Below are 24,957 nucleotides of genomic sequence, written 5' to 3'. Positions count from 1 at the left end.
CTTATTAATGGTGTTGTAAGAGGAGAAAGTAGTTTTTAGTCTACGTGAAACTAAAGGCGAAACTTGGACTATGTATGAAAGACAGAAAGCAAATGCCTAGCTCTTTTATTTCCAGGGGCCTTCAGCCCCTATCTCTCCCTTAACTTGGTCCTTTCCTCAGCCCCATCTCCGCTCAGCATCCTTTGGGAGATTTCTTGAATTCACTTCCTCAGGGAGGGTGACCTTCCTGACCTGTAGGTTAAATCCACATCACCAGTTACTTCCTCTTGATGTGTTCATTACGTGTTATTGTTAATTACGAGTTTCATGTCTGCCTTCCTGCTGGACTGTGAGCCCCACTAAGAGGTGGGGTCTTGTGGGCTATTAGAGCCTTATTTCTATCAGGAGGCTCATAGTATGAGCCTGATGCATATCTTTGGAGGGAGTAAATCAATGTAAAGAAGATTTTTTAAAAATTCATGAGTGCTTTTCAACTAGGGAATGGAATGTCTTGGGGATACCAACTTTCCTGTCATGGCAGGTCCTTCCAAATGGACCACTTGGTTATCGTGCTAAGGAAATCCCTTCAGGAATCCGTAAGTTCTCTTTCAGTTGGCCAGTTTTCCAGAACACATGAAGAAAATCTTAGGCAGTTTCTTGAAGAAAGACAAAGTCATAACAAAGAGCTTTGTTTTGCCTTTTGCGAGGAGTTAGACAAATTGCACAAGGAAACGCCAGATGACAACATCAATTTTAATTATGTCGCAGTGAAACACCTGAAGGTACCATTTAAATGATGCACTGCTACAGTTCACAGGACCTCCAAAGGATGAAGGGAGAATTAATGAAGTAGAGACAGAATGATTTTATTTACCAAACTACTCACAGCTTTGCTGCGTTTGATTTTGTTTTCTTTCCTCATATGGAGAAATTTTAGCTTGGCATTAATATTCCCACAAAAGAAAGGTGATTCATGAGGTGAATGAATTAAGCATTCTACCAGACTTGTGCTCAAAAGTTGGAAAAACAGCAAAAATCACACATTATTTCAAGCCTGGAAAAGCTGAGCTAATATTTTTTTCTCCATTGTCTTTCATTTTCTGCTTCTGGCCAAAAATAGAAAGCCACTTTTATATCCTTTTAAACATGTTCTTAGGGGAAAAGGCACCTTCCAAGTGGAAGCAAGAACGGAGAATAAATGCTAAGTTCTATTTCTTTTGGCATATAGACTTCATTTGAATTTTGTTCATAAGGCTGGGGTTTTCATTACTGCAGAATAAAAGTCTTAACTGGAAGCTTTGGAAAGGTGAAGAAGGCCACTTAACTCCTAGCCATGTTCTTAATCAATTTAGTCCTCATTACATCTGAACTATTCTCCTTCTATTGGCCAATTTCTCCAAGTATTTGTATTCCATTATTTTCAAAGAAAATCAAGAGTGCCATATAGAATGATGGTTAGGTGTGACAAGCATGTAAGCGTACATAAATTATACATTCCTCATTTATTTGCAAAGTTATGGAGATGCAGTTTTTAAGGAATTTCTATACATTCCCCTATTCATTCCTTTGAGCCCATTTGTTTTCTTTCTTTCGAGAAAGAAAATACACTGAAAACAAAGACAAAGTGTACTCTCTGGCAAAGTATTAATAGCTCCAATAACAGAGTACCTCTGAGTTCTGGGAGGTCATTTTGCAAAGGCTCTGGACTTAGTCTGGTTGATGAAAGCCCCTGATACTTGTTAGTAGTTTGAGCTTTATCAGGTTTATCACTTGCCATAAGTACAAAGAAAAGCCAGTGTGGGGACAACCATCTCATCAGATAGGAAAGCCCTGAAACGTCCTGTGGTGATACCACACGACCAGCGAAATCCGTGAGAAAAAAGAGCATGTTGTTGCTCTCCTACATTGGAAAAAGCGACAAGAAAAGGATTACTTTACTGAAGCAGTTTCCAAGGTGAATTCCTTAGATGATATTTTATGGTCAAAAAGTTTCTGCATAAAAAGTCTACGCTATTTGTATTTGTAGAGTCACACGCATTTTAGTCAATTAAAGACCTTAGGAATTCCTGAAACCGTGTATATTTTATCTAACGTTTCCCAAATTCATTTGACCCCTTTTTTATAGCACACCTATTAACAAGAACTAGACGAATTAAAAAGATAGTTCCTTGGGGCACCTGGGTGGCTCAGTCGGTTAAGCATCTGCCTCTTGATGTCGGCTCATGTCGGTCATGATCGTAGGGTTTCGTGAGTTCCAGCCCTGTGTGGAGCTCTGTGTTGGCAATGCAGAGCCTGCTTGGGATTTTCTCTCTCCCCCTCTCTCTGCGCCTCCCCCACTTGTGCTGTCTCTGTTTCTCTCAAAATAAATAAATAAACTTTAAAAAAATATATTAAAAAAAATAGTTCTTTAACCCATAAGTCCCTCTGTGCCCCCCAGCCCTTCTCTTCCTTGAGACTCTATAATGCAAATTATAGTAGTTGCATGCCACACATATGTATAACGAATTATTAGTATTTTTCCACTTAATGCTTTTTGACTTTCTTTCCCTGCCATAAAATAATCTGAATTCTCCTATTTTAGAAATTTATGAAGTAAGGTCCCAGTAGGGGATCACTAGCATGGGGGGGGGGGGGGCGGAGAGGGGGGCGGGGTTGTGGGGCGCATTCAACCACAGCTTACCAGTTAGGAATTCCATTCTGATGAGCTAACAGGTATGCACAGGGTGTGACCCAGCCTGGCTGTGAAGCCTATTTGTGTACTGACTGCCAGTCCTCTCTACTTGCCCTGTGTTTGGTGTCTACTTACCCAGCGTGAAGTCAGATATGAGCACTGTGCCTGGCGCCTTCTGTCCCACTGCCTCTCTCACTCCAAGCATTTTATGGGGAGCTGGTACTCTGTCATCCAAATGACTCCCCTCATTCCCTGTGTCAGGTACACTTCATTTTTCTTGTCTTGGTTTCTGCAAGAAGCCACAGACCAGATGGAGGAAAAGTGAGGGATGATCCATCAACTGTGCGTGCAAATGTTTGGAGGGTTTTCACTTCCTTTCAATTAGGAGCCGGCTGTTCTCAAAGGATCCCCCTGCCTCCACGGCCCAATTTTTTTCCAGAGCAGACAGCTAGAATTTCATCTCACTGTCAGAGCTAGGACTCTGGGAAAAAGTAACCCGGTAGGAAAGAGGTAACTGACAAGGACAAGGAAAAGTTATATTCCAGTAGGCTGATGGGAGCTGATAGGGTTCCAGATGTTCTCCAGATATACCTAGAAGCTAATTCCGGGTTTCATATTCCCATTTGGAGATTTCTAGTCTCTTCTTCATTATCATTTCCCAGTAGAATGTATTGGCTCCTTTTTATTACCTTAAAAAGTAATCCATGTTCATTGCTCACAATTGCAACTATACAAATGAGCAAAACGATAAAAATAAAAGTCACTCATAAAACCACTATTCAAATAGAATCATAGTTAATATCGTAATGTATTTCTCCTATCTTTTTTCCTTGCATAAATATTTGTAGTTTATTTTAAAATACTGGAATGTCTGTGCATAATGTATCATAAATATCTTTTTCCACCTCACTGCACACCTCACTTGTCTTTCGTGCCATGGCATCTTCTTCTGTGATCTCATTTCTGGAGGCTGTATGAAATCCCGTCCACGGGTCTGTGTGTGTTGATATTTGATCCGTCCCTTCATGCAACTCAAAGTAGTGATTGAATGTTTCATATTGTTGCTTATTATAAACAGAACTATGGTTAATACCTCTCTGACTAAGTCTTTGCACATACCCTTGACTTTCTCTGCTTCTTTTCTTGAGAGATAAACCCACAGAAAAGTGCATAAAACATTTTTGCAGTTAGTTGAATAATGGTAAAAATAGGCATCCATGATTGAATGACAGTATGAATGTCATACTTAATGCTATAGAACTGTATGCTAATAATGGCCAAAAGGCTAAATTTCATGTTCTATATATTTTACAACAAGAAAAAAGGAAAGGAAAAAAAGAACACTGATATAATTACTATGCTGAGCCAGAAAAAGATCATTGCCCCAGCCCATGAGCCCATCACAGCTCCCTCAGCCTCTCCTGGAGGTAACCACCATTATGGTATCTTTCTCTTCATCTTAGTTTTACCTAATATGAATGAAGACCCCAAAATATATGTTTCTGAATTTTTATCAAAATGGAATCATAGTTTTGTATGTGACTTCTTTGGCTCAGTATATGCTCACAAGATTTATTTGTGTCGTGTGTCCCTTTACATTGCTGCATGGCACAGCATGTGTGCATATACTGTAATTTATCCATTGTACCCAAGGTGGATATCCCAGGTTAGATCTGCTGCAGTCTACAATCATCCTAGGGCACATACGCACCCATTTCTCTAAGGTACACACCCAAGGTTGAAATCACTGAGTCGTGGGATAAGTGTATCTTTAATTTGAGTAGATACCCAAGTAAGTGATTATATTATTCATACCCGCTGTGTATGAGAATTCCCAAAGTTCTGTGTTCTCCAAACATTTGGTGTTTTCACACTTAAAAATTTTTTTCTCAATCCAGTAGATGTACACAATGGCATTTCATTTTGGTTTTTATTTGCATATTTTGTATTATGAGGTTGAGCACCTTTTCATATATTTATTGATTGATCACTTGGATTTCCTCTTTTGTAAAACAAAAGACTTGAATCTTTTGCAGAACTTTTTCTGTTGTCTTGCCTATTTTTTTCTTAAGGTTTTGGGAGACTTCTTTTTGTTTTCTGAGAACAAGCCTTTTGTTGGTTATGTCTTACCCCAATATATAGATTTCACTCTCTTAATGGTATATTTTTTTACTGTAGCGAAATATATAACCCTTTACATATTGTCCTTTGTATTTTAAGACATTCTTATCTACACTGCATTCCTGAAAACATGGTTTATTCTCTCCTATATGAGTCAGAAACTAATTGGAATTATTTTGTATGTGATATTATATGGAAATATATAAATATTTAAATTAAATTATATAATTTAAATATATATTTATAAATATATCTTTCTTATAAGCATAAATATATACATATATGTAAATATATATGTATATATTATATATTCTATAATTATATATACATATTTGGTATATTATGTACATGATATATATATTTATATTTATTTCCACATAACATATTACTATTATATATAATATATATTCCATAATTATGTGCACATATTCCACATATATATTTATATATTTCCTTCTTCTTTTTCAAAATACATGGATACCCAATTGTCTCAGCAACATCTATTGAAATCTTTCCTTTCCCTCCCAAACTGCCATGCATGTGTCTTACAACAAACGCCCATATTACATGCATGGGTCGTTTCTGGGTTTGCTGCTCCTTTCCACTGGTCTGTTTACCTATCCTGATCTACAGTTAATTCTGATATAATAATTCTTGATCCCTGGCAGGGCACACGTTCCCATACTACTGTTGTTCTTCTTGCCTATATTTATCCTTGGCAATTCCGTATACATTCTAGATTCAGCTTCTCATATTGTTGAAAAATCTGGAAACATAATTGGGATTATAGTGGAGGAGAATTTAATCTTTATAATATTGATGCTTTCAATCTGTGAGCATTTATTTAGGTCTCCTTTAATGTCTATTAATATTTTATAATTTATTCATTAGAAGTCTTAGAACTCATCTGTTAGATTTTTTTTTTACACATTTTTGATGCTATTATGAATGCTATATTTTAATTTTAATTTTTTGTTTGCTAGTATATAGTACAGTTGATTTTTTATATTGATATCTAGAAAAGATGTTTAATTATTGTATTAATACATGTAACATATCTATAGTTTTGGAAGGTTTTATATATATAAAATCATACCATTTTTAAGGGACAGTTTTTTTTCTTCCTTCTTCATCTTTATGGCTTTTCTTTCTTTTTTTTCTTTCTTTCTTCATTCGTTTGTTCTTTTTTCTTTTTTTTTTTTTTTTTTTGACTCGCTGCGCTGACTAGAACCTTCTGTATAATTCTTACTAGAAGTAATAGTGAGGAGCTTTGTCTTTTCTTGATCTGAGAGTAGGAATATACCTTCAAGTGAAATGACTGCTGGGGTTCTTTTTGTGGCTCTACTTTATCAAATTAAGTAAATTAGGTCCTTCATATTCCTAGTTTGCTCCAGGATTTTCTTTTCTTTTCTTTTCTTTTTTTTAAATCCTGAATGAGTGTAGAATTTTTTTGTCAAATGCCTTTTGGTTTCTGCATCCTTGGAAATCATCGTATGAATATTCTCTTTTAATGTTTTGGTTATCTATTACATCATAAGAAGCCATGCCAGTATTTAGTGGATTAGAAGAACCACCATTTTGGTGGACCTTCCACATCTGTGGAATGAGAGGACTTAGCAAGATGACTGTTCAGCTCCTGTTACTTGGATGCTCTCATGCAGTCACGGGGAGAAAGTGTCTGGGGCTGGAGTCACGTGAAGCTCAGCTTGGCTGTTGGAGCATCTTCCATGGCTCATTGCGTGTCTGGCATCTCAGTAGAGATGGCTTGCAGTCCCAGTGCAGCTGAGATGTTGGGATGGCTGGACCAGTCTTTGTCCACAGTCTTAGGCCTTTCTCTCTCTCTCTCTCTCTCTCTCTGTCTCTCTCTCTCTGGCTTCTGGAAGTTCTCTCCAGCTGGATAGCAGACTTCTTACATGGTGATCCAATGTGCACAGCAGGAGCTGCCTGTCTTTCCTAAGGCATGTTCCTGGAATTGGCACAGCACCGCTTCTGCCACATTCAGTTGATTAAAATAAGTCACAAGCCAGCCCAGATTCAGTGCCAGAAGACTATGCAAGGATATGATGCCAAGAGGCCATCTCTAAGACCAGCTACCACAACATATTAATGTGGTGAATTACATCAATTAGATTTTCTAATGTCTTCTAGCCTTGCATACTTGGGATAAACCTAAGTCAAAATGAATTCTTCTAGAACATAATATATAACTTGTTTAGCTTGGCTAATTTTTACTTTTCCCTCACAATAAATGTCAAGAAAAATTGGAGGTATCCTTGCCCTCAAAAAGAATCCAAGAATACTCTTATATGAAAATACTTGAATGGATGAATCTAGAGGGTATAATGCTAAGCAAAATAAGTCAGAGAAGGACAAATACCATATCATTTTACTCATATGTGGAATTTAAGAAACAAACAACAACAACAGCAACAACAGATGAGCAAGGGGAAAGGAGACAAACCAAGAAGGCTACCATTTTAACTATAGAAAGCAAACTGATAGTTACCAGAGGGGAGGTGGGCGGGGGGGGGGGGGGGTTGGGTGAAATAGGCAATGGGGATTAAGGAACACATGCGTGATGAGCACTGAGAGATGTATGAAGTGCTGAACCACTATATTATACACCTGAAACCAATATAACACTGTGTTAACTCTACTGGAATTTAAAATAAAATAAAATAAATAGTTGAGACACGAAGTTCTCTCCTCTCCTCATGTGTGCCCTAAGATGAAACTTCTTTGACCTTTCCTTGGAGGGGGTGGGACATTGGAACAATTTTATTGTGCTCCCAGCATGACAGGCATCGGACCATGAGCAGCCATGATTTCACTTGGTGACTCACTGTCACATTGGCGTGTCCTGTTCCCTGCTGATGGTGCTACCTTTCACACGAAAGCATTCAGGACACCCAGCATGGGCAATGAAGTGAATCTCCCTCACAGCCTCCTCTTCTGGGCAGCCTCACATTGGTTGCATTGGAAGGATTATGACAGCAACTTCCTTAAATCCTGTGGTGCCCACCTAATGGAGGGTGACTCATGCCTCTGACAGGGAAGTTAATGTTTCTTCTCACCGCTTATTTTGGTCACTCTTCCAATTTCCTCCCCACATCTGTTGATCCTATCTTCCACTAAGTTTACGAAAAGATGATAGGACATCACTATAAGGTGATTGGGCTAGCATTTAGTTACTATTATAGCAGATTGTATTTGAAACATTATACCTTAAAATGTACCATGCACTCTAATTATTATGTATAATTATATATAATACATAATGTACGTATAATGTACATGCTTTGTGTATGTATACATATATAAAAATATATTTCCAGTGGTACATATTTTTATACCACATGCTGTGTGTATATGCTTTATATATTGTGGTGGACAAAACGTAGCCACAAATTTATCAATGTTTCTCCTATTGAGAGGTGAGTCTTTGACTCCTACCCTTGAATCTGGATGAGCTCAGAAACTGCTTTGAGCAAGAGGATATTGAAGAGGTGAAGCTGTGACCATTTTCACGCTCAGGCTTTAATAGCATGGCAGCTTCCACATCCCGTCTCTTGAAACACTCATTCAGGGAGAAGCCACCTACCATAGGGGAAGTCAGCCAATCTGAGACCACCATGCTCTGAGGAAGACCAGCTTAACCACAGGGGAGTAGAGAGGCCTGACCAGCTCCCACTCAGGTATATTGGCGACCCCAGCCCAGGAAGCAGACTTGTGAGAGAAGAATCATCACATGATCCAGCCTCAACCACCATCTGTTTATACCACCTGATATAGAGATTATAGGAGATACCAGTCGATTTATGAATAAAGATGAATGCAGTTTGGGTCATGTGATTGACATGTTGTGGGACATCCTATACTTAGAGAATATAGAAATTTAGGGTGAATGAGCTGGACTTAATATATAGACCTACAAATCCTGAATGTGCATATTGTTTTTATTTGACATCACTGGATATGGCCTACTCCTGTTCTTAGTCCCTCATTGTGGACAAGGGTCACACCCCTAGGGGAGTGTAATAGAATCACACCTGTGGAGAAAGACAGTGTGTGTCACACAGCTTGAATGAACCCCTCTCCCAGGCAATTTTATTATGTGTCCCCAAGGAACAGTGCCAACCCTGTCCGATCCCTTGCCAAAAACAAAAGTAAAATAAAATTCAGAAGTATTACGTTAGACTATAGGCTGTTGTTCGTGAGATCGGCATGAACTTTTGTGTGGATAATTTCCCACTGTTGAAGTTTTCTTTTATCAGATTATCTCTTCTATTTTCTTTAATATGGTCTGTAAAGACCTACACCATCTGGTCCTTGCCTACCATTATGACTTCACTTCTTTTAACTTACTCTTCATTGACTGTGCTCCAGCCACCCTGACTTTTTTTTTAATCTACCCTTTCAATATACCATTCCCATTGGGGGTCCACTTGTACTTATTCTTTCTGTGTAAGAGCTTCATCCCTAGATCCTTTAACTACATCCTTACCAAACTTCAACTCAGAACCCAGGTGGTACCTTCTCAGAGAGGCTATGCTTACATACTACACCAACATGAGAATTCATCTTCTTTATAGCACCTATTTAGGGTGAAAATTAAAAAGAAAAAAATGTGTTTGTAGTACTGTTAGCTCCACAAGAACAGGATTTTTGAGTTTATAATTCCCAGTTACAAGTGAGTACATAGTAGATTTTCAATAAATAACTGCTGAATGAATAAATGAATGGTCATCTGTATGTGAAAGAGGGGGGCCAAGAGAGGGGCAAGCGGGGCCATTGAGCGTGTGTCTTACAGGACTCTGTCTCCAGTGCTCCCATATCTAGTGCCCTAGTCAATGGTTCTCAATCTCAGATACACATTGAAGATGTCTAGGGACCCACTAAAACTTGAGACCTACTCCCAGAAATTCTGATGTAATTTTTTGGGTATAGCCTAGGCATCAAGATCTTTCAAAGTTCCCCAGATGACTGTTATGTGTATCCCAGATGAGAACCAGTCGTCAGGTGTTAATAAAACTGAGGTTATCTTTTCCTGGACCTCTTGTGACTTATTTTTTTAAATGTTTATGTATTTATTTTGAGAAAAAGAGAGAGAGTGAGAATGAGTGAGGGAGGGGGAGAGAGAGAGGGAGAGAAAGAGAGAATCCCAAGCAGACTCCACACTGAGCACTGAGTCCAAAGTGGGGCTCGATCTCACAATTGTGAGATCATGACTTGTGCTGAAATCTAGAGTCTGATGCTCAACCAACTCAGCCACCCAGGTTCCCCCTAACTTCTTTATTAAGTAAATTCTGAGACTCTCTAACTCCAGAGCCACCCAGCAATACTAATCACTAAAGATATCTCCAAAGTACTTGGTCTAAAGAAAGATCTGGACTGCTTGTGTTTACCTTAAGGATCAAATTCCCATTGACTGGTGGGAACCTTTTAGTTTATAAGAGAAGATACATAGAGCTTTTGTTATAAACTAGCAATGGTATGTGAGCTGAATTCAGAATTTTCCACATTAGTGTCTTTCTTGGTCATTGCATATTAAAGTAGGGTAGGAAAGTAACTTAATAGTGCTCCTGGGAACAGGAGCAGGTTTTGACATTTTGAAGGTCATGTTTCTGCCCCTTAGGGAAGCATTTGAGAAAACGGAGCCAGGTTCATTCCCTAAGCCCATCTCTTGGGTATCATGGGGAAGGTACTAATGGCATTGATGTATGTGCACTATGGAGCACGATGTTGGTTGAGAAAAAAACTTAAAGCAACAAAACCCTGTTTTCAAAGAAAATCAAACTGCAATTCTAAAACTGATCAAAGTGGAGTGGTTCGTTTGAAGGAGACTTTGTAGCTTGGAGGCCACTCAGTGTAGGCTGCCTCACACAGTCCCTATCCCCAGATGGCCCTGGAGGACTGACGCCTAGGGCTCTGCCAAAGGTATCTTGAAAAGCACACTTGCAGCTGATGCTTTTAGGAGTAGCAATTATAGAGAAGTTAAAAGTAGTAACAATTAGGTAAGGATGTGCTGTGTTTACCTTGGTTTCAAGATTGAGTATGGTGTCAGGATTAATCAGGTTGGCCCTTTTCTAGGATCATTTCAATATACACAAGCATGACCTGGGAACCTTGGTGAAATGCAGGTTCTGATTCAGTGGGTCTTGGATGGGACCCAAGATCTGCATTTCTGATTAGCTCCCAAGAGCTGCCAGTGCTCTTTCAAATCACAGTTCATATATCAACATCCCCCAGGAGACTTATTAAAAATGTAGATCTTGGTGCCCCATCCTGGAACTTCTGGCTGCAGCCCCTCTACCTGAGGGTTTGGAAGTCTTTGTTTTTAACAATTTCCTTAGACTTTAATGATGTTCAGTAAGTTTGAGAACTGTGCTCTAGCAGATGTCTGCCTACAGGGAACCCTTCAGGAACCCAGGAGGAGGGCCTGTGGCTCACCACGTGCCAGGGCTGGAGGAGGGTTTGGAGATCACTCTTTTATTGATTAGAAAACTGAACTCCCAAAGGGCAAATAGTTCTTTCAGGTGCCCATCACCAGCTGGCAGCAGAGCAGAGCAGACGCCAGTGTGGACGACCACCCAACCCCCAACTGGCATTCAGAACTTGGACTCTGAGAAGTAGAAGAGATGGCCTAGAATTTAGCCTCGGCTTCAACATTTACTAAGTGTGTGATCTCGGCAATTTTGCTCAACTGTTCTGTGTTTCCTCATTTGTAAATTGAAAATATCAATAGATTCTATGTCATGAGCTTTTGTGACCAGGTCAGCACATGTTTAACATGTTTAACATGATTCTTGGTACATAGTAAGTACTAAATCCCATGATAGCCTCTGGATTACAAAAGTGAGATCATGATTGCAAAAGTCATACCAGAAGACGTAGCATTAGGAGTCTCTTGCCAACTGCCAATTCATAAGATTTTGAAATGGATCGTCTTTGAAATGATCGTGTGTAGTGCACAGACCATAGATCTGGAATGAACACACCTGGGTTTGTACAGCTTCTCAGGAGAACTTTTCTATGGCATAAGGTAGGATCACCCTTGTATAATAAAGTGGTTACTAAGATACTGAGGAACCAGGTTACTGGAGTGAATCACTCTCAGCAGATAAAATAGCAAGATGGGGTGCGGAGGGCTGAATTCTCTCCTGGGATTCTCTCCACAGGGTCCAAGTATTGGTTGACAACTTAGAGTTTGCTGCAGTTATGTGGTGCAACAGCTTTGAGCAATGTGTTTTAATCTTCACACAGAGAGTGTAGGGAAGATATTTTTAGCCTGATTACTAAAGAGAGGAATGTGAGTTTGAAACGCATGCTTCAAGAGTTCAGTAGGGGAATGGTACTGTGTGCTTATTACTATCAGGAAGTGTGTTTTTTTGCACATGACCCAGGTTTTCAGAATAGTTCTGATATTCAGACGTTCGGCTGTTCTATGAGTAAAATTCTACCTGTATGAGCAGATAAGCTGATTTTGTGGGGAAGTGGTTGGGAAAACATGGCCACTATAGACCAATATGATCATATCAACAATACATGGTGTTTGAGGAAAAGGTAGTACATACTATAAGTAGATGTGACTTTTCCTTTGTCTTAGTAATGAGTCAGATTTTTTTCAGTTTCAAATGACAGAAACTAACTCAAACTGGCTGAGGCAAAAAGGGGATTCCCTGACTCTTATTACAGAAAAGTCCAGAGGATTCATGGCTGGCTGGATGCATATTCTCAAAAAGTGACCCAGCAAAGCCACCTCTCTTCACCTGCTTACTCTTGTTTCCCTATGTTGGTGTTATGTTCAAGCAGGCTCCCTCTTTGGGTGACACCAGGAGCCCAGAGTTCATGTCCTATGAGCTTGGCATTCATATATAAAGAAAATGACTTCCCATAGTGTTAGACTGAAAGGTCTGAAAATTCACTCTGGCTGCATCTGGGTCATTTGTCTCTCCCATACCTTGCAGAGAGGGGACTGGTATCAGCAGCACCTGAACCACATAGAGTACAAGACTCCTCAAAGGAAACTGAGGCATTGAGTTCAAAAAACGAGGGCATGGGTGCTGGACAGGGAAACATAATAAATGTCTTTATATCCTTTGCTTCCCATCACTTCTTTGTACCCAGTCTGCCTAGAATAAAATTCTGCCACATACCACTGTCAAAAGACATACTATCTCTTCTACAAGAGATCTGCCTCTTGCCCAAATGATAATCATTTGTCCACCACTTACTTTTTCCACCTGTACAACATGAACTTCACTGAGGTCTTAGTTCTGGCTGTTGACTGTCCCTCCCCATATGATTTTCCCTTGGAGATTTTTTTTTCTCCCACACTGTCACCCTTTTGCCTCCCAGTCTCCATAAAACTTTGTCACTCAATTCTTGCAATTCCCTTCAAACTGTGGAAGGAAGGAAAATGCCTATAGCTGCAGACAACCAAGAAGAATTTCTTCTAGGATTTCTTCTCCCATCCAAGTACTAACCAGGCTTGACCCTGCTTAGCTTCCGAGATCAGACGAGATCGGGCACGTTCAGGGTGGTATGGCTGTAGATTAGGATTTCTTCTGAGAAACGTGTCAACACAATTTCATCACCATATGTAGTATCTTTGGCAAACTGCAGAATGGACCCACTGTTCATTTTAGTTCACCAGGGCAAGTGCTGTAGGAGTGATATGCTTGGATCCAATTTGCAGTTTGCTTTTAGAGAGCTAATTAGATATGAATTTGCAAATGAGAATAACTACCCTTGCATGTAGCAATTTGCTTTATTAAATGAGAAATGACATGGTGTGTGTAATGTTCTTAGCGTGGTAAGGTTCACAGTTACGCAGAGAGTGGAAAAGTTCCAAGGGTGATTGGTGCTCAATGTATAGCTGAATGTCATAGATTTAGAAAGGGCCTCAGACAGCCAAAAAGGGACATTTTAATAAAATGTACATTTTCATTCAGCACAGTACATCAGAACCTCCCAGAGGGTTTGTTAAAAAGAATTAAGATTTATTGACTGCTAAGTGTCAGACACTAGGCAGAACCCGTTCTTCCAAACATTCTGCAGGGAATTTTATATTTTATATTGAAGGGTTAACTGACTTGCTCTTGGTAACACAGCTAGGCTATGAGGGAACTTCAGGCCAGTGGACCCCAGACCCCAAGCTCTGACATACCGTGATCCCTTTGGCTATTTAGAAATTATCCATGGCTACCTGCTGGGTTTTAAATTCTTTAAAAAAATTTTTTAGAACAGTTTTAGGCTCACTACAAAATTGAGAGGAAAGTACAGAAGCAGCCTATATACTCCTTGCCCTCCCCTCCCCCCCCAACATGTGCAGCTCTCCCATTATCAACATCTCCCACCAGACTGGTTCATTTGTTATAATTAATGAACCTACACTAATACATTGTTATCACTCAGAGTCCATAGTTTATCTAAGGGTTCACCCTTGGTGTTCTACATTTCATGGGTTTGGACAAACGTATAATGACAGGTATCTGTCATTATACAGAATATTGTCACTGCCCTAAAAATCCTCTGTGCTTCCCTATCATCCCACCCCTGCTCCTCCCCTGCCATGGCAACCGTTAAAATTTGTAGAGTTTCCCTTGCCCTTTATAGAATGTCAAAGAGTAGAAACTATATAGTATATAGCCTCCTAGATTGGCTTCTTTCACTTAGTAATATACATTTAAGGTTCTCCCATGGCTTTTTATGGCTTCATAGCTCATTTCTTTCTAGCACTGAATAATATTCCATTGTCTGGTTGTAGTAAAGTTTACCAATTCTCCTGCTGAAGGACATCTTGGTTGCTTCCAAGCGTGGGCAATTATGAATAAAGCTCCTGTAAACGTCCACGTGCAGGTTTTTATGCAGCCACATGTTTTCAGCTCCTTTGGGTAAATATCAAAGAGCACAGTTTCTGGAGTGAATGGTAAGATTATGTGTAGTTTTTAAAGTAACTTCAAAACTGTCTTCCAAAGTGGCCGCACCATTTTTCATTCCCAGCAGCAGCGAATGCAACTTTCCTGTTGCTCCATATCGTTGTCGGCATTTGGGTTGTCAGTGTTCTGGATTTTAGCCATTCTAATAGGTGTGCCACTAACTGTTTTTAAATTTTTCATTAAAAATGTATTGCATGCTTTCTAAGTGGTAGAGAGCAGATGTGTGTGATGCTCTGTGAATTTTTGAGAAGCAACTGCCAGATAGTACCTGAGATGGAAAATAACAATAACTAAAATCCGTTGCGTATTGACTAAGTGCCATGTCTTGTGTTAAGCACGTTCTATATTTTCATTTTGAAATGTATTTAATCCTCCTACAAACTTCCTGAGTTAGATACCACCCCATTTTAGCATAAGGAAACAAAGTCTCAGAGAGGAGAAGACACTTGCTTCAGGGCATCCAGTAAGTGAGTGATAGAACTGAGGGTAGAGTCCAGAAAGTTTGGCTCCACAGCCTTTGCCTTTGACCTCTATGCAGCACCATCCCGCAGCACGCCTTGCCACACCAGATCCTATCAGCCTCTGTCAGGAGCAATGATACCCTGTTAGAACTCAGTCATTTTTATACCTAGTGTTCCTCAGTTACCATACGAGAGCATCTAACCCTACCCCGCAAGCCACTGCTGTCTTTTAAAGTCATCACTATCAAAATGTTAGGTGGTATTTTATTTTTAAATTCACTGTCAAAAGGACAAAGTTTTTGGAGATTGAGATAGTATCACTGAGGAAAGAGAGAATACTACATTATCAGTTTATTCAACAGATTTCCCAAGAGGGACTGCATGTGCCTGGTTCTGTGCGAGCCATTGGGAGGCAGTACCACAAGGATGCACACAGTGTAGTGATAGGTTTGCAAATCAGTACTATAGGGCGATATGCTGAGTTTTGAAGTAGAGGGGAGGCCCAGGTGCTTTGGGGGGGCTTGTTCTGAGCCACCCATGACAGCCCCTGAACTGCATCTTCCCCGGTAGGTAATGGAAGGCTGTTCTTTAGTTAACGGGATGAGGTTCTGCAAAAGTGCGTGCTTAGTGACAAATATGTCTCGTTGCCAAACAAACAAAATAGATAATAGAAATGTAAACAATTAATGAGTTAATCAGAGGTTGGCAACCTTGGTTTAGCTGCTCCACGGTATCTTCAGTCTCCTGCTATCTCTACCTTCTCAGTTGTTGGCATTCATATTTACACGTTTTACCTCATTGTCACGAGCTAGAGGTTATCACTCCAAACAGAACCCAGGTAGAAAGTTGACAAAGAGAGTGGTAGTGAAAGAGATCTTTTCCTGTAATGGAACTGTCCTTTTATTAACAGGGCGGAGAGGATATGAGACTCTACGGGGCACATCCTTGCACATTATGGTCACAACAGAATGACCGTTTCTCTGTCTGTAAAGAATTGGCTGGACTTAGAATGGCATCTAACAGCACTTCTATTTAGAAAGTACTTTGGAGGGGTACCCGGATGGCTCAGCTGGTTGAGCATCCAACTCTTGATCTCAGCTCGGTTGTTGATCTCAGGGTCATGAGTTCAAGCCCTGCGCTTGGCTCCATGCTGGGCGTGGAGCCTACTTAAAAGAAGAAAAAAAATAATCCACTTTAAAAAGAAACAATATGTAGTAGGTTGCTTCCAAGATCAAATAAGTGTTTTCCTCAAAAGCATGTGTCCTGATGTTTCCAAGGCCACATAAGTTAAAATCTTCTGGATTGAGCCAAAGTTTTCTTTTTTGTAGGACTTGTAAGAATCTTTAGCATGTTTATGATTTCTTTGAATCCCCAGGCATGCATTATTGGATCAATGTGGTGATTTACTTTAGTAAGCGCTTAACGAACAGGGTAATGTTTTGTATATGGGTACATGCAAGTTAGCCTACCCAGTAGGAAAAATTAGCATTTGAAGCAACCCTCAGAAAGACTTGTACCTCAGAGGTAGTTGCTCAGACATTGTGAATGACACTTTTGCAATCTACACCATAGGTTTGCAGAAAGGAAATAGAAATGCTTTTTTATTATTAAAATTAGTGGTTTTCAGATGTATTACAAGCCAGAATGATCTCACAGCCCCACAACCCTCCCTTGAACCACGGGAACCAGAGGATTCAGTCATCTGATCTCTTTGGTCCTTGAGGTGTTGCACCCACACTTCACGGAGCTCTTTGTCACGTGACACCGTCCTGTAGTCTGCTAGTACAGCACCCAGCAGACTGTGATCTCAGCCCGTCTTAGGCAGAGTGAATATTTTACACAAGGGGCTTATGCGAGATCCCAAAGGTAGACTGGGACTTTCTAGAACTTACAAGAACAGTATGCGTTCATGTGTATTTGCCTACTTGCTATTGCATATGTGTATGTTTGGCAGAAGGTGGTCTAGGACTTGCTTGTGTTAGGAGTTTTTTTGTGGCAGTGGGAATGTGCGGTGGAGTGGAAGGTACATCGGAAGGCTTGGGAAATACTGGTGAAAATATTCATGATACCAACACAACCATTTTGCATGAGCAGATGGGCTTAGGGTATTGACTATGGAATGTTTTCAGTGTGATACCGCTCGTAACTAGTGTTCTCAGGAACACACTTTGGGAAATAAACTTAGATGCAGGGAGTAAATTTCTTAGGTGATATTTCCATTAGTCTGGAGTAGCCTGGGACCGTTGATCTAGGTCTTTCCTGTTTGTTTTTTGATTTTCTAATCTGTCGTGTAATTTAAAAGAAAATTGTTAGAGAGTTATCACGGTGAAATCTCTTTTGATTTTGATTTTAATGAACTGCTTTTTTTGAAAAGAGTAAGATTGAGGAAGTTTGAGAAAAAACGAAATACATGGTCACTCCACCTATGCACTGATAGCAGATATGTAGATGAGAAATGAAGCATGGAAAGCATTATCTGGATGTTTCTATGTGTTTAAATGCTTCCTATTTATAGAGTGACATTTAGGTGACTGAACATTTTGCTTTCAGAAGCATGATGCTGTAAGACCCATCTTAAGATAGAAAGTCCTTTGTGGTGAGAACATTCACTGCTTTTCTGTGGCATCTACAACCAGCACACATCTAGTAATCAAAAGGAGAACTGCATAGAATAAATACAGTAGTTGACTTCTGCCCAAATCCTTTTGAAAAGAGGAAGTGGAGCCTTTCTGCTCTTTGACACACAAAAGCACATTGCTTTATAATGGATTCCACAGAAAAAGCAAAATCCAAACAAAGCAGCATCTTTTTACTGTAACCTATGTACAATGTAAGTGAGATGCCAAGTATGCAAATGGTGGGAGGGAAGAAATGCATTTTCACTACCCCAGTTACTGGACATTGTTTAGAAATACGAGTAGTAATTGCCCATGAGTTAGGTGATTAATGTGCACATTTTTTCCTCTTCCTCTTCTTCTTTAATAGAGTCTCAGTCTAATTATTATATACTATTTCTTTGATGATTTCTTTTTTTGTAAAAGATGGGGTGGTGGTCTGAGAACTAGATCCATCTTCTATCCGCCCAAGTCAGCAGGGTGAAATGTAATAGCAGTTCCTTCCTTACTGATGCCTCTTTCTAGACACCAGTAAGATTTTCTCATGTCCATTATAAGCTCAGTTCTGAAAGCAAAGCCAGATCAATCCCATTTATTCTAGTGGTCCAAGTGCAAGTGAAATCAGTGCCATTATGCAGCAATTTCTGCCAAGTAGACAATGCAGAGTCCCAGTTTGGAAACCACAGCAGCGAAACTAGACATTCAGCCTGCCCCCATCCCCCGCCCCCCTACATTCCACACCCTTTATTGGTTCCTCACTATGTGTGAGTTTACTAGTCTAACCAACTCCCCTTCACTATGAGATAGGGACCTTGTTTAGTTTGTCTTTGTGGCTCTATTTCCCTCCACCCTTCCCAGGACTTGGGCCAGTGCCCCGTCCGAGTAGGCTCTAGTTGTTGGTTGACTAAATACTTTTGAAGGACTCGAAAGAACTGTTGAGGGGTGGGGAAAATGGCTTTGCTGGAGCTGCACATGAAGGAGGTTTGATTCTACAGGCTGGAATGAAGTAAAGTAGGAGGATGAAGGATGTTTGAAAAACTGGGGGTGGAAGTCACTAGGGAAAAAAGAAATGCAAAAGGGAATTTTGTCTTCTGTTTTGGAGTTAAATTCATCAAGGCTATATAAATCTCAATGCATCAAAAGTGACACCACCTCATAAAATCTTAGACTGTAATGTCTAATGTGGTAGGCAGTAGTCACATGTAGCTATTATATTTAGACTGATTAGAATTAAATAAAATTAAAAAATTTAGTTCTTGAGTCATACTAACCACATTTTAAGTGGTCAGGTGCCACATACAACTATTGACTGCTGTATAAGACAACACAGATGTAGAACATTTACATCATCTCAGAATGCTGTGTCAGACAGCACTGCTCTAGGGGATGATAGAATCATTTTGTCAGTCTCCTTGTTCTTTGATTCTACAAATACTAACTGAGCACCTGCTTTGTTTCTGGCACTGCACTGAGAAAGGTCTGAAATGTTTAAGGGCATAGACTCTGGAATAGCTGGAACAGAGTCTGGTTAGGCTGTTCACTCACTGTGTGATGTTGGGCAAGTCACTTAACGTGCCTCTGCTTTTGTTGAATCATCTGTAAAGTGAAAATAATAAAATTATCTCATAGGGTTGGTGTGAGGATTAAATGAGTGTGTGTATGTGTGTACATGTGTGCACACCTATAGGAATTTACATACATTGTGCATGTATGTGAGTGTAATTATGTGTATATATATTTGTGTATGTGTGTGTATATATGTATGTATATCTTAGAACTACTCCTGGCACATATTCTGTGCTTGGTCAGTAGGAGCTGTTAATAATTGTAGTACATATATTTTAATGTTTATTTACTTATTTTGAGAGAGAGAGAGAGAGAAAGCATGTGTGAATTGGGGAGGGGCAGAGAGAGAGGGAGAGGTAGAATCCCAAGCAGGCTCTGTGCTGTCAGTGTGGAGACCCGCACAGGGCTCAATCTCATGAACCATAAGATCATGACTTGAGCTGAAATCAAGAGTCAGGTGCTTAACCGACTGAGCCACCCAGGCACCCCAGTAGTCGGTATTTATTACAGAGCAGCAAAGAAAACAACCGTGCTTCATGCTGTCCTGGAATTTACCATCTTGTGGGAGCAGCAGACAATAAGTCATTAAAGAAATTAATAATTACCAAGTATGTCACGAACTGCAAAGGAAATGAATGGGACAACGCAAGAGAGAATAATAGGGGGAAAACTACCTAGAAAGCTTCTCAGAGGAGGTAACATTTAAGAAAACAAAGAGGAGAAATGCCAGTCTTGGAAAGGGAGAAGGAGAGAACCAAGACAGAGGTAAGCATACCATGAAGGAGGACAGTGTGACTGTAACAGAAAGGGAGGGGTTCCAGATGAGGAAAAGGTTCCAGGAGAGGAAAAGAGGGCTGAAGCCAGTGGCGCACAGTGTGCACTAGGGGACATATATTTATATTATATGTAAAAGGATCACTCTGGGAACTGTTCATGATATGGATTGGAGGTGGGGGACATAAGAATGAAGGCAGAGTGCATTAGAAGTCTATTCTAATAGATCAGGACGGGGGGATGATTTAGACTCAGGTAGGAGGCATGGAAGTGGAAAGAAGTGAGCAATTTCTAGATAGTGAGCAGTTGACAGGACCGATGAGACTTGCCAGTGGATTATATGTAGTTGGTAAGAGGGAGGCATCCAGGCTGATGCTTATATTTTTTACTTTATTAACCAGGACAATAGTAGTTTCATTTACTGAAATAAGGAATACCTGTAGAGAACATTTTTGGTAAAAACAAACAAACAAACAAACAAACAAACCCAAACCTACTTGATGACAAATAGTCTGCTAAATATGGAACTCTGGTGTCCATATGAAAGGCTGGGTTTGAGATAGGCACATGGGCATCATTACCTCATAGATGATATTTAAGAGGCAGAATAGGAGACCAGTTTCTGGAATGATACAGTATAGACACAGTAAACTTTTTACCCCAGCAAAATAACTATTTAGCTGAAGAAAATTTATCTATCTAGACGTTCTGTCTCCCTCCCTCCCTCTCTCTCTCTCCCCCATATATATAATATATAGATAGAATTAAAAATATATACAAGTATGTGAAAATATAAATACATAAATCTCCTTAAAGTCTCTAGAAATTGTCCTAAGGGCATATGGTAAATGGAGAAATATTCACTCAAATAAATTTACTAAATCTCAGTAAGAACCATAAAGTCTGTAATATTTGAGCCATGATACCCACTTCCCAGCTATATCTTATGGAATCACCAATGAAAGGGCAGGCTTCCAGCATTTTTCATTGTCTCCCCAAAACCCCATGTTTCAAAAGCTCTTTTCACAGTGGACTGGAGTTTCCACCTAGCCCCAACTTGTGGGACAGAAGCTATATGCCAAATATGACAGGCCAATAGTATTGGACTCTAGTCATGCTTGAGCAGTTTTCAGGTAGAGTCGGAGTCCCATGCTAGGAGGGTCAAGTCAAGAATAATAGGGGCCACCATCCCTCCCCAATGCCTGATTATAGACATAGAGCAGGGGTGTCACTGCATGAGAAGTGGGCCTCTCTCCCCATGTCAAACTCTTGTTCAGTAGCATAGAGCTTCAGTCCAGGGTAGAGAGGCAGGACACTACATCTCTGACTGAGGGGAGTGACTTTCTTTGGAACAAAACATGGTGAATTCTGTGCCTACAGTGTTGCTGAAAACAATGGTGATCTTGATGGAGACTAATTATGAAGATGCTAATAACTCCATGACATTGGTAGCAATGAGTAAAATGTAGAGCAATCAGAAGTTTAACAACAACAACAAAAAACAAACAAACAAAAAACAGCCACAAAAATTGACCACCAAGAAGAGCCCTCCTGGCATCATAGGCAACCTTGGGGGTTGAAGGAGCAGTACACAAGTAATAGACGGTCTCTACTCAAGAGTAATCAGAACAAGACACAGGGCAGACTTGAAAATATTTCCAAGCTCCACACAGAAAAAAATGAAATAAATACAAATCTAGCATTGGCACCAGGGGCTTAAGGATAACCTCTAACCAAACAGTGACTGAGTAATAAGCTACTGGAACCCAGGAGCAACTTCTAAGAAGATAGGCTTAAAAATAAAATCACATATATCCCGGGTAGTCTGGAAGACTGTGTGTGTATGTGTGAGGCTGCACTCTCAGGAGTGAATGGAGAGGGGTAGTCCCTAGAAAAACAGGGCACAAAAAATGTAAACTTCTTCATCTGTGGAAGTAGCCTCAATGCTACTCACATATCCACTGTAAAGGCAAGAGTCTAATTACCAGCAAGGATTAAGCACGACCTTTAACCGATAAGTGGCTTATGCCAATTAATTAGTGACCCCGAAATTACCCGACTAAAAGACAAAAACAAAAAATAAGAGGGATATCACAAACTGCACACTGGGTGGAAATAGACGTCACAGATTTAGTTTAGCCAAGTAATGAAACCAATAAATCAATAACTTGGAAAACACGAATAATATCAATCCCTGAGGGCAAGGGCTGATGTAGAATCAATGTCCAGAGTTGCTGCAATACATTATCTAAAATGTCTAGTTTTCAACAAAAAAATTTGCAAGATATTCAAAGAAACAGAAAAGTGTGACCTATATGAAAGGAAAAAAAGAAGGTGTTAGTAACTATTTTGAAGGAATTCAGGTGTTGAACTTAGCAAAGACTTTAAAACAGCCATTATAAATGTGTTCAAAGAACTAAAGAAGAGCATGTCTAAACAATTAAAGGGACCCATGAGAACAATGTGTCTTCCAATTAAAACAGTCAATAAAGAGATAGGAATTATAAAAAAATGAACCAAATACACACTATGTAGTTGAAAAGTATAACAGAAATGAAAAATTTACTAGAAGAGTTCAAAAGTAGATTTTCTGTCAGACAAAAAATGGCCCCAGAAATTTGAATAGATATCAATAGAGATCATGCAATTTGAAAAGAAAAAAAATTTTTTAAAGGAAAAATGAATATAATGAATAAGAAAAATATAGGCCATCATTAAACATACCAACATACATGTAATGAAAATAATACAAGGAAAGGAGAAGCAGAAGAGGCAGAAAAAATATTCAAAGAATTAATAGCTGAAAACGTCCCAAATTTCATGAAAAATTATACATTCAAGAAGTTCCATAAGTAGGATAAACACAACTAGACCACATTCAGACACATAATAGTAAAATATTTGAAAGTCAAATACAAAGAGAACACCTTGAAAGCAGTGACAAATGACTCATCACATACAAGATCAAATACAAAGAAACTCCATCAAGGTAGACAGCCAACTTTTGACTACAATGTAGGCCAGAAGGCAATGGGATGGCATATCTAAAGTGATGAGAGAAAAAACTGTCAAGCAAGAATCAGCAAAATCCTTTTAAAGATGAAAACAAAGTAAATATATTCCCAGATAAACAAAAGCTGGGAGATTTTGTTGATAGCAGACCTGCCTTACAAGAAATGCCGATGGAAGTTGTTTGGGCTGAAAAGTAGTAGCATCAGACAATAATTTGAACCCACACACACACACACACACACACACACACACACACTCACACACACAAACATGGAGTGTCAATACAGATAATTTTAAAAGACAATGTAGAGTGATGTCATGGAAGACGATGAAGTAGGAAACTTCAGGAACCAGTCCCACCCCTGGGGGAAAAAATCACTTTTGAGGAGGCATTTATAATCAGAGTCAACTATTGGAAATCTGGAGTCTGGTCAAACTCTGGCAGTATCTAGGGGAGTGCTTAAGTGAGATGCTGGCCAATGAATTTTTGCATTTCACAGAGGAGCTACCCTCTTCCATTTTCTGGCCTTGCATCAGGTAGCTGTGGGAATGGCAGCCTATGTTTCTGATGTGTCTTGAAGCTGCCAGGTTGTACAATAAGCACCTTGGTTTCCAAGGATCAGGGTTATATGTGTTGATCTGTTTTGCAGATTACTGAGGGAGCAGTGCACGAGTTGGCTATTATTGCAGCCCTCTTAGACTGAAGCAGCTTCAGGGCAGCATTTGTTGGGTAATTAAAAGAATAGAATGCCTTTACTTCTCTTTCTTTATTGGATCCATGCATTCAAGGAATTCTCCATCAGGCCACTAGCCAACTACTGAGATAACAGAACAGAGACTTTAGTGAGCGATCACACCTGACAGGAAAAAGGGTCCTTGCAAAAATAGTTGAGAGAAGTCAGTAAACAAACAGATGACTATATCCTTCTACAAGCAACATCAGCAGTCCCGGGGGGAAAAGGAGAATCTGAATCCTAGAGGTACCACATTATGACATAAAAAATGTCCAGTTCTCAACAAAAAATTACAAAGTAATGAATCAGAAATGTGTGGCCTGTTCATAGGGGAAACAAATCAACATAACATATCTCTGAGAAAGCCTAGAACTTGGGCATACCAGACAAGACTTTAATGATACTAATATATGTGAAGAGCTAAAGGAATTAATAGACAAGACCTAAAGGAATTCAAGAAAATAATGTAGGAACAATTAGTGAAATACCAGTGAAGACAGATTTTTTTTTTATTTGAGAGAGAGAGTGTGCGTGAGTGGGGGAGAGGGAGAGACAGTATCCCAAGCATGCTCCACACTCAGCACAGAGCCCAATCAATGCAAGGCTCGATCCCAAGACCCTGGACCTGAGCCAAAATCAAGAGTCAGACATTCCAACTGACTGAGCCACCCAGGTACCCGGACAGAAATTTCTAAAAGGAACTAAATAGAAATGCCTATATATATATATATATATATATATATATATATATATATATACATACATATGTATATATATGTGTGTATATATATGAAAGTTGAAATATATATATATGTATATATATATATGAAAGTTGAAATGAAAAATTAACAAAAGGTGTTCAACAGCAGATTTAAACAGGCAGAAGAAAGAATCTGCAAACCTGAAGATAAAACTATTGAACAATTGAAATAACCAGTTCTGAGGAACAGAAAGAAGAAAGCATGAAGAAAAATGAACAGAGCCAAAAAAACCTATGAGATACCATTAAAGGTATCAAGATATGCTTTCTGGAAGTCCTAGAAGGAGTAGAAGGAAAAGGAAAAAAAAGGGGTGTAGGGAAAG

At 39.5% G+C, this 24,957-nt stretch overlaps 1 protein-coding gene across 2 annotated transcripts in view; it reads right to left on the bottom strand.

Moving 5' to 3' along the window:
• Nucleotides 1-2,668: 2,668 nt before the first annotated feature.
• The window catches only part of LOC132678728 (uncharacterized), a 308,777-nt gene continuing 286,488 nt past the window's right edge, over nucleotides 2,669-24,957 (bottom strand). Inside the window, exon 3 of one of the 2 annotated variants that reach the window (XM_078442845.2) lies at nucleotides 2,669-2,939. In XM_078442845.2, coding sequence (XP_078298971.1) covers nucleotides 2,843-2,939 — 97 coding nt within the window. In that variant the 3' untranslated portion in view covers nucleotides 2,669-2,842. The remainder of the gene's footprint in view (nucleotides 2,940-24,957) is intronic. The other variant, XM_078442847.2, reaches the window with a different exon arrangement.

Source organism: Panthera onca, chromosome A2, assembly GCF_046562875.1.
Source record: "Panthera onca isolate mPanOnc1 chromosome A2, mPanOnc1 haplotype 2, whole genome shotgun sequence".
NCBI lineage: Eukaryota > Metazoa > Chordata > Mammalia > Carnivora > Felidae > Panthera > Panthera onca.
Note: the sequence above shows the minus strand (reverse complement) of the source record. Positions and strands in the feature narration are given on the sequence as shown.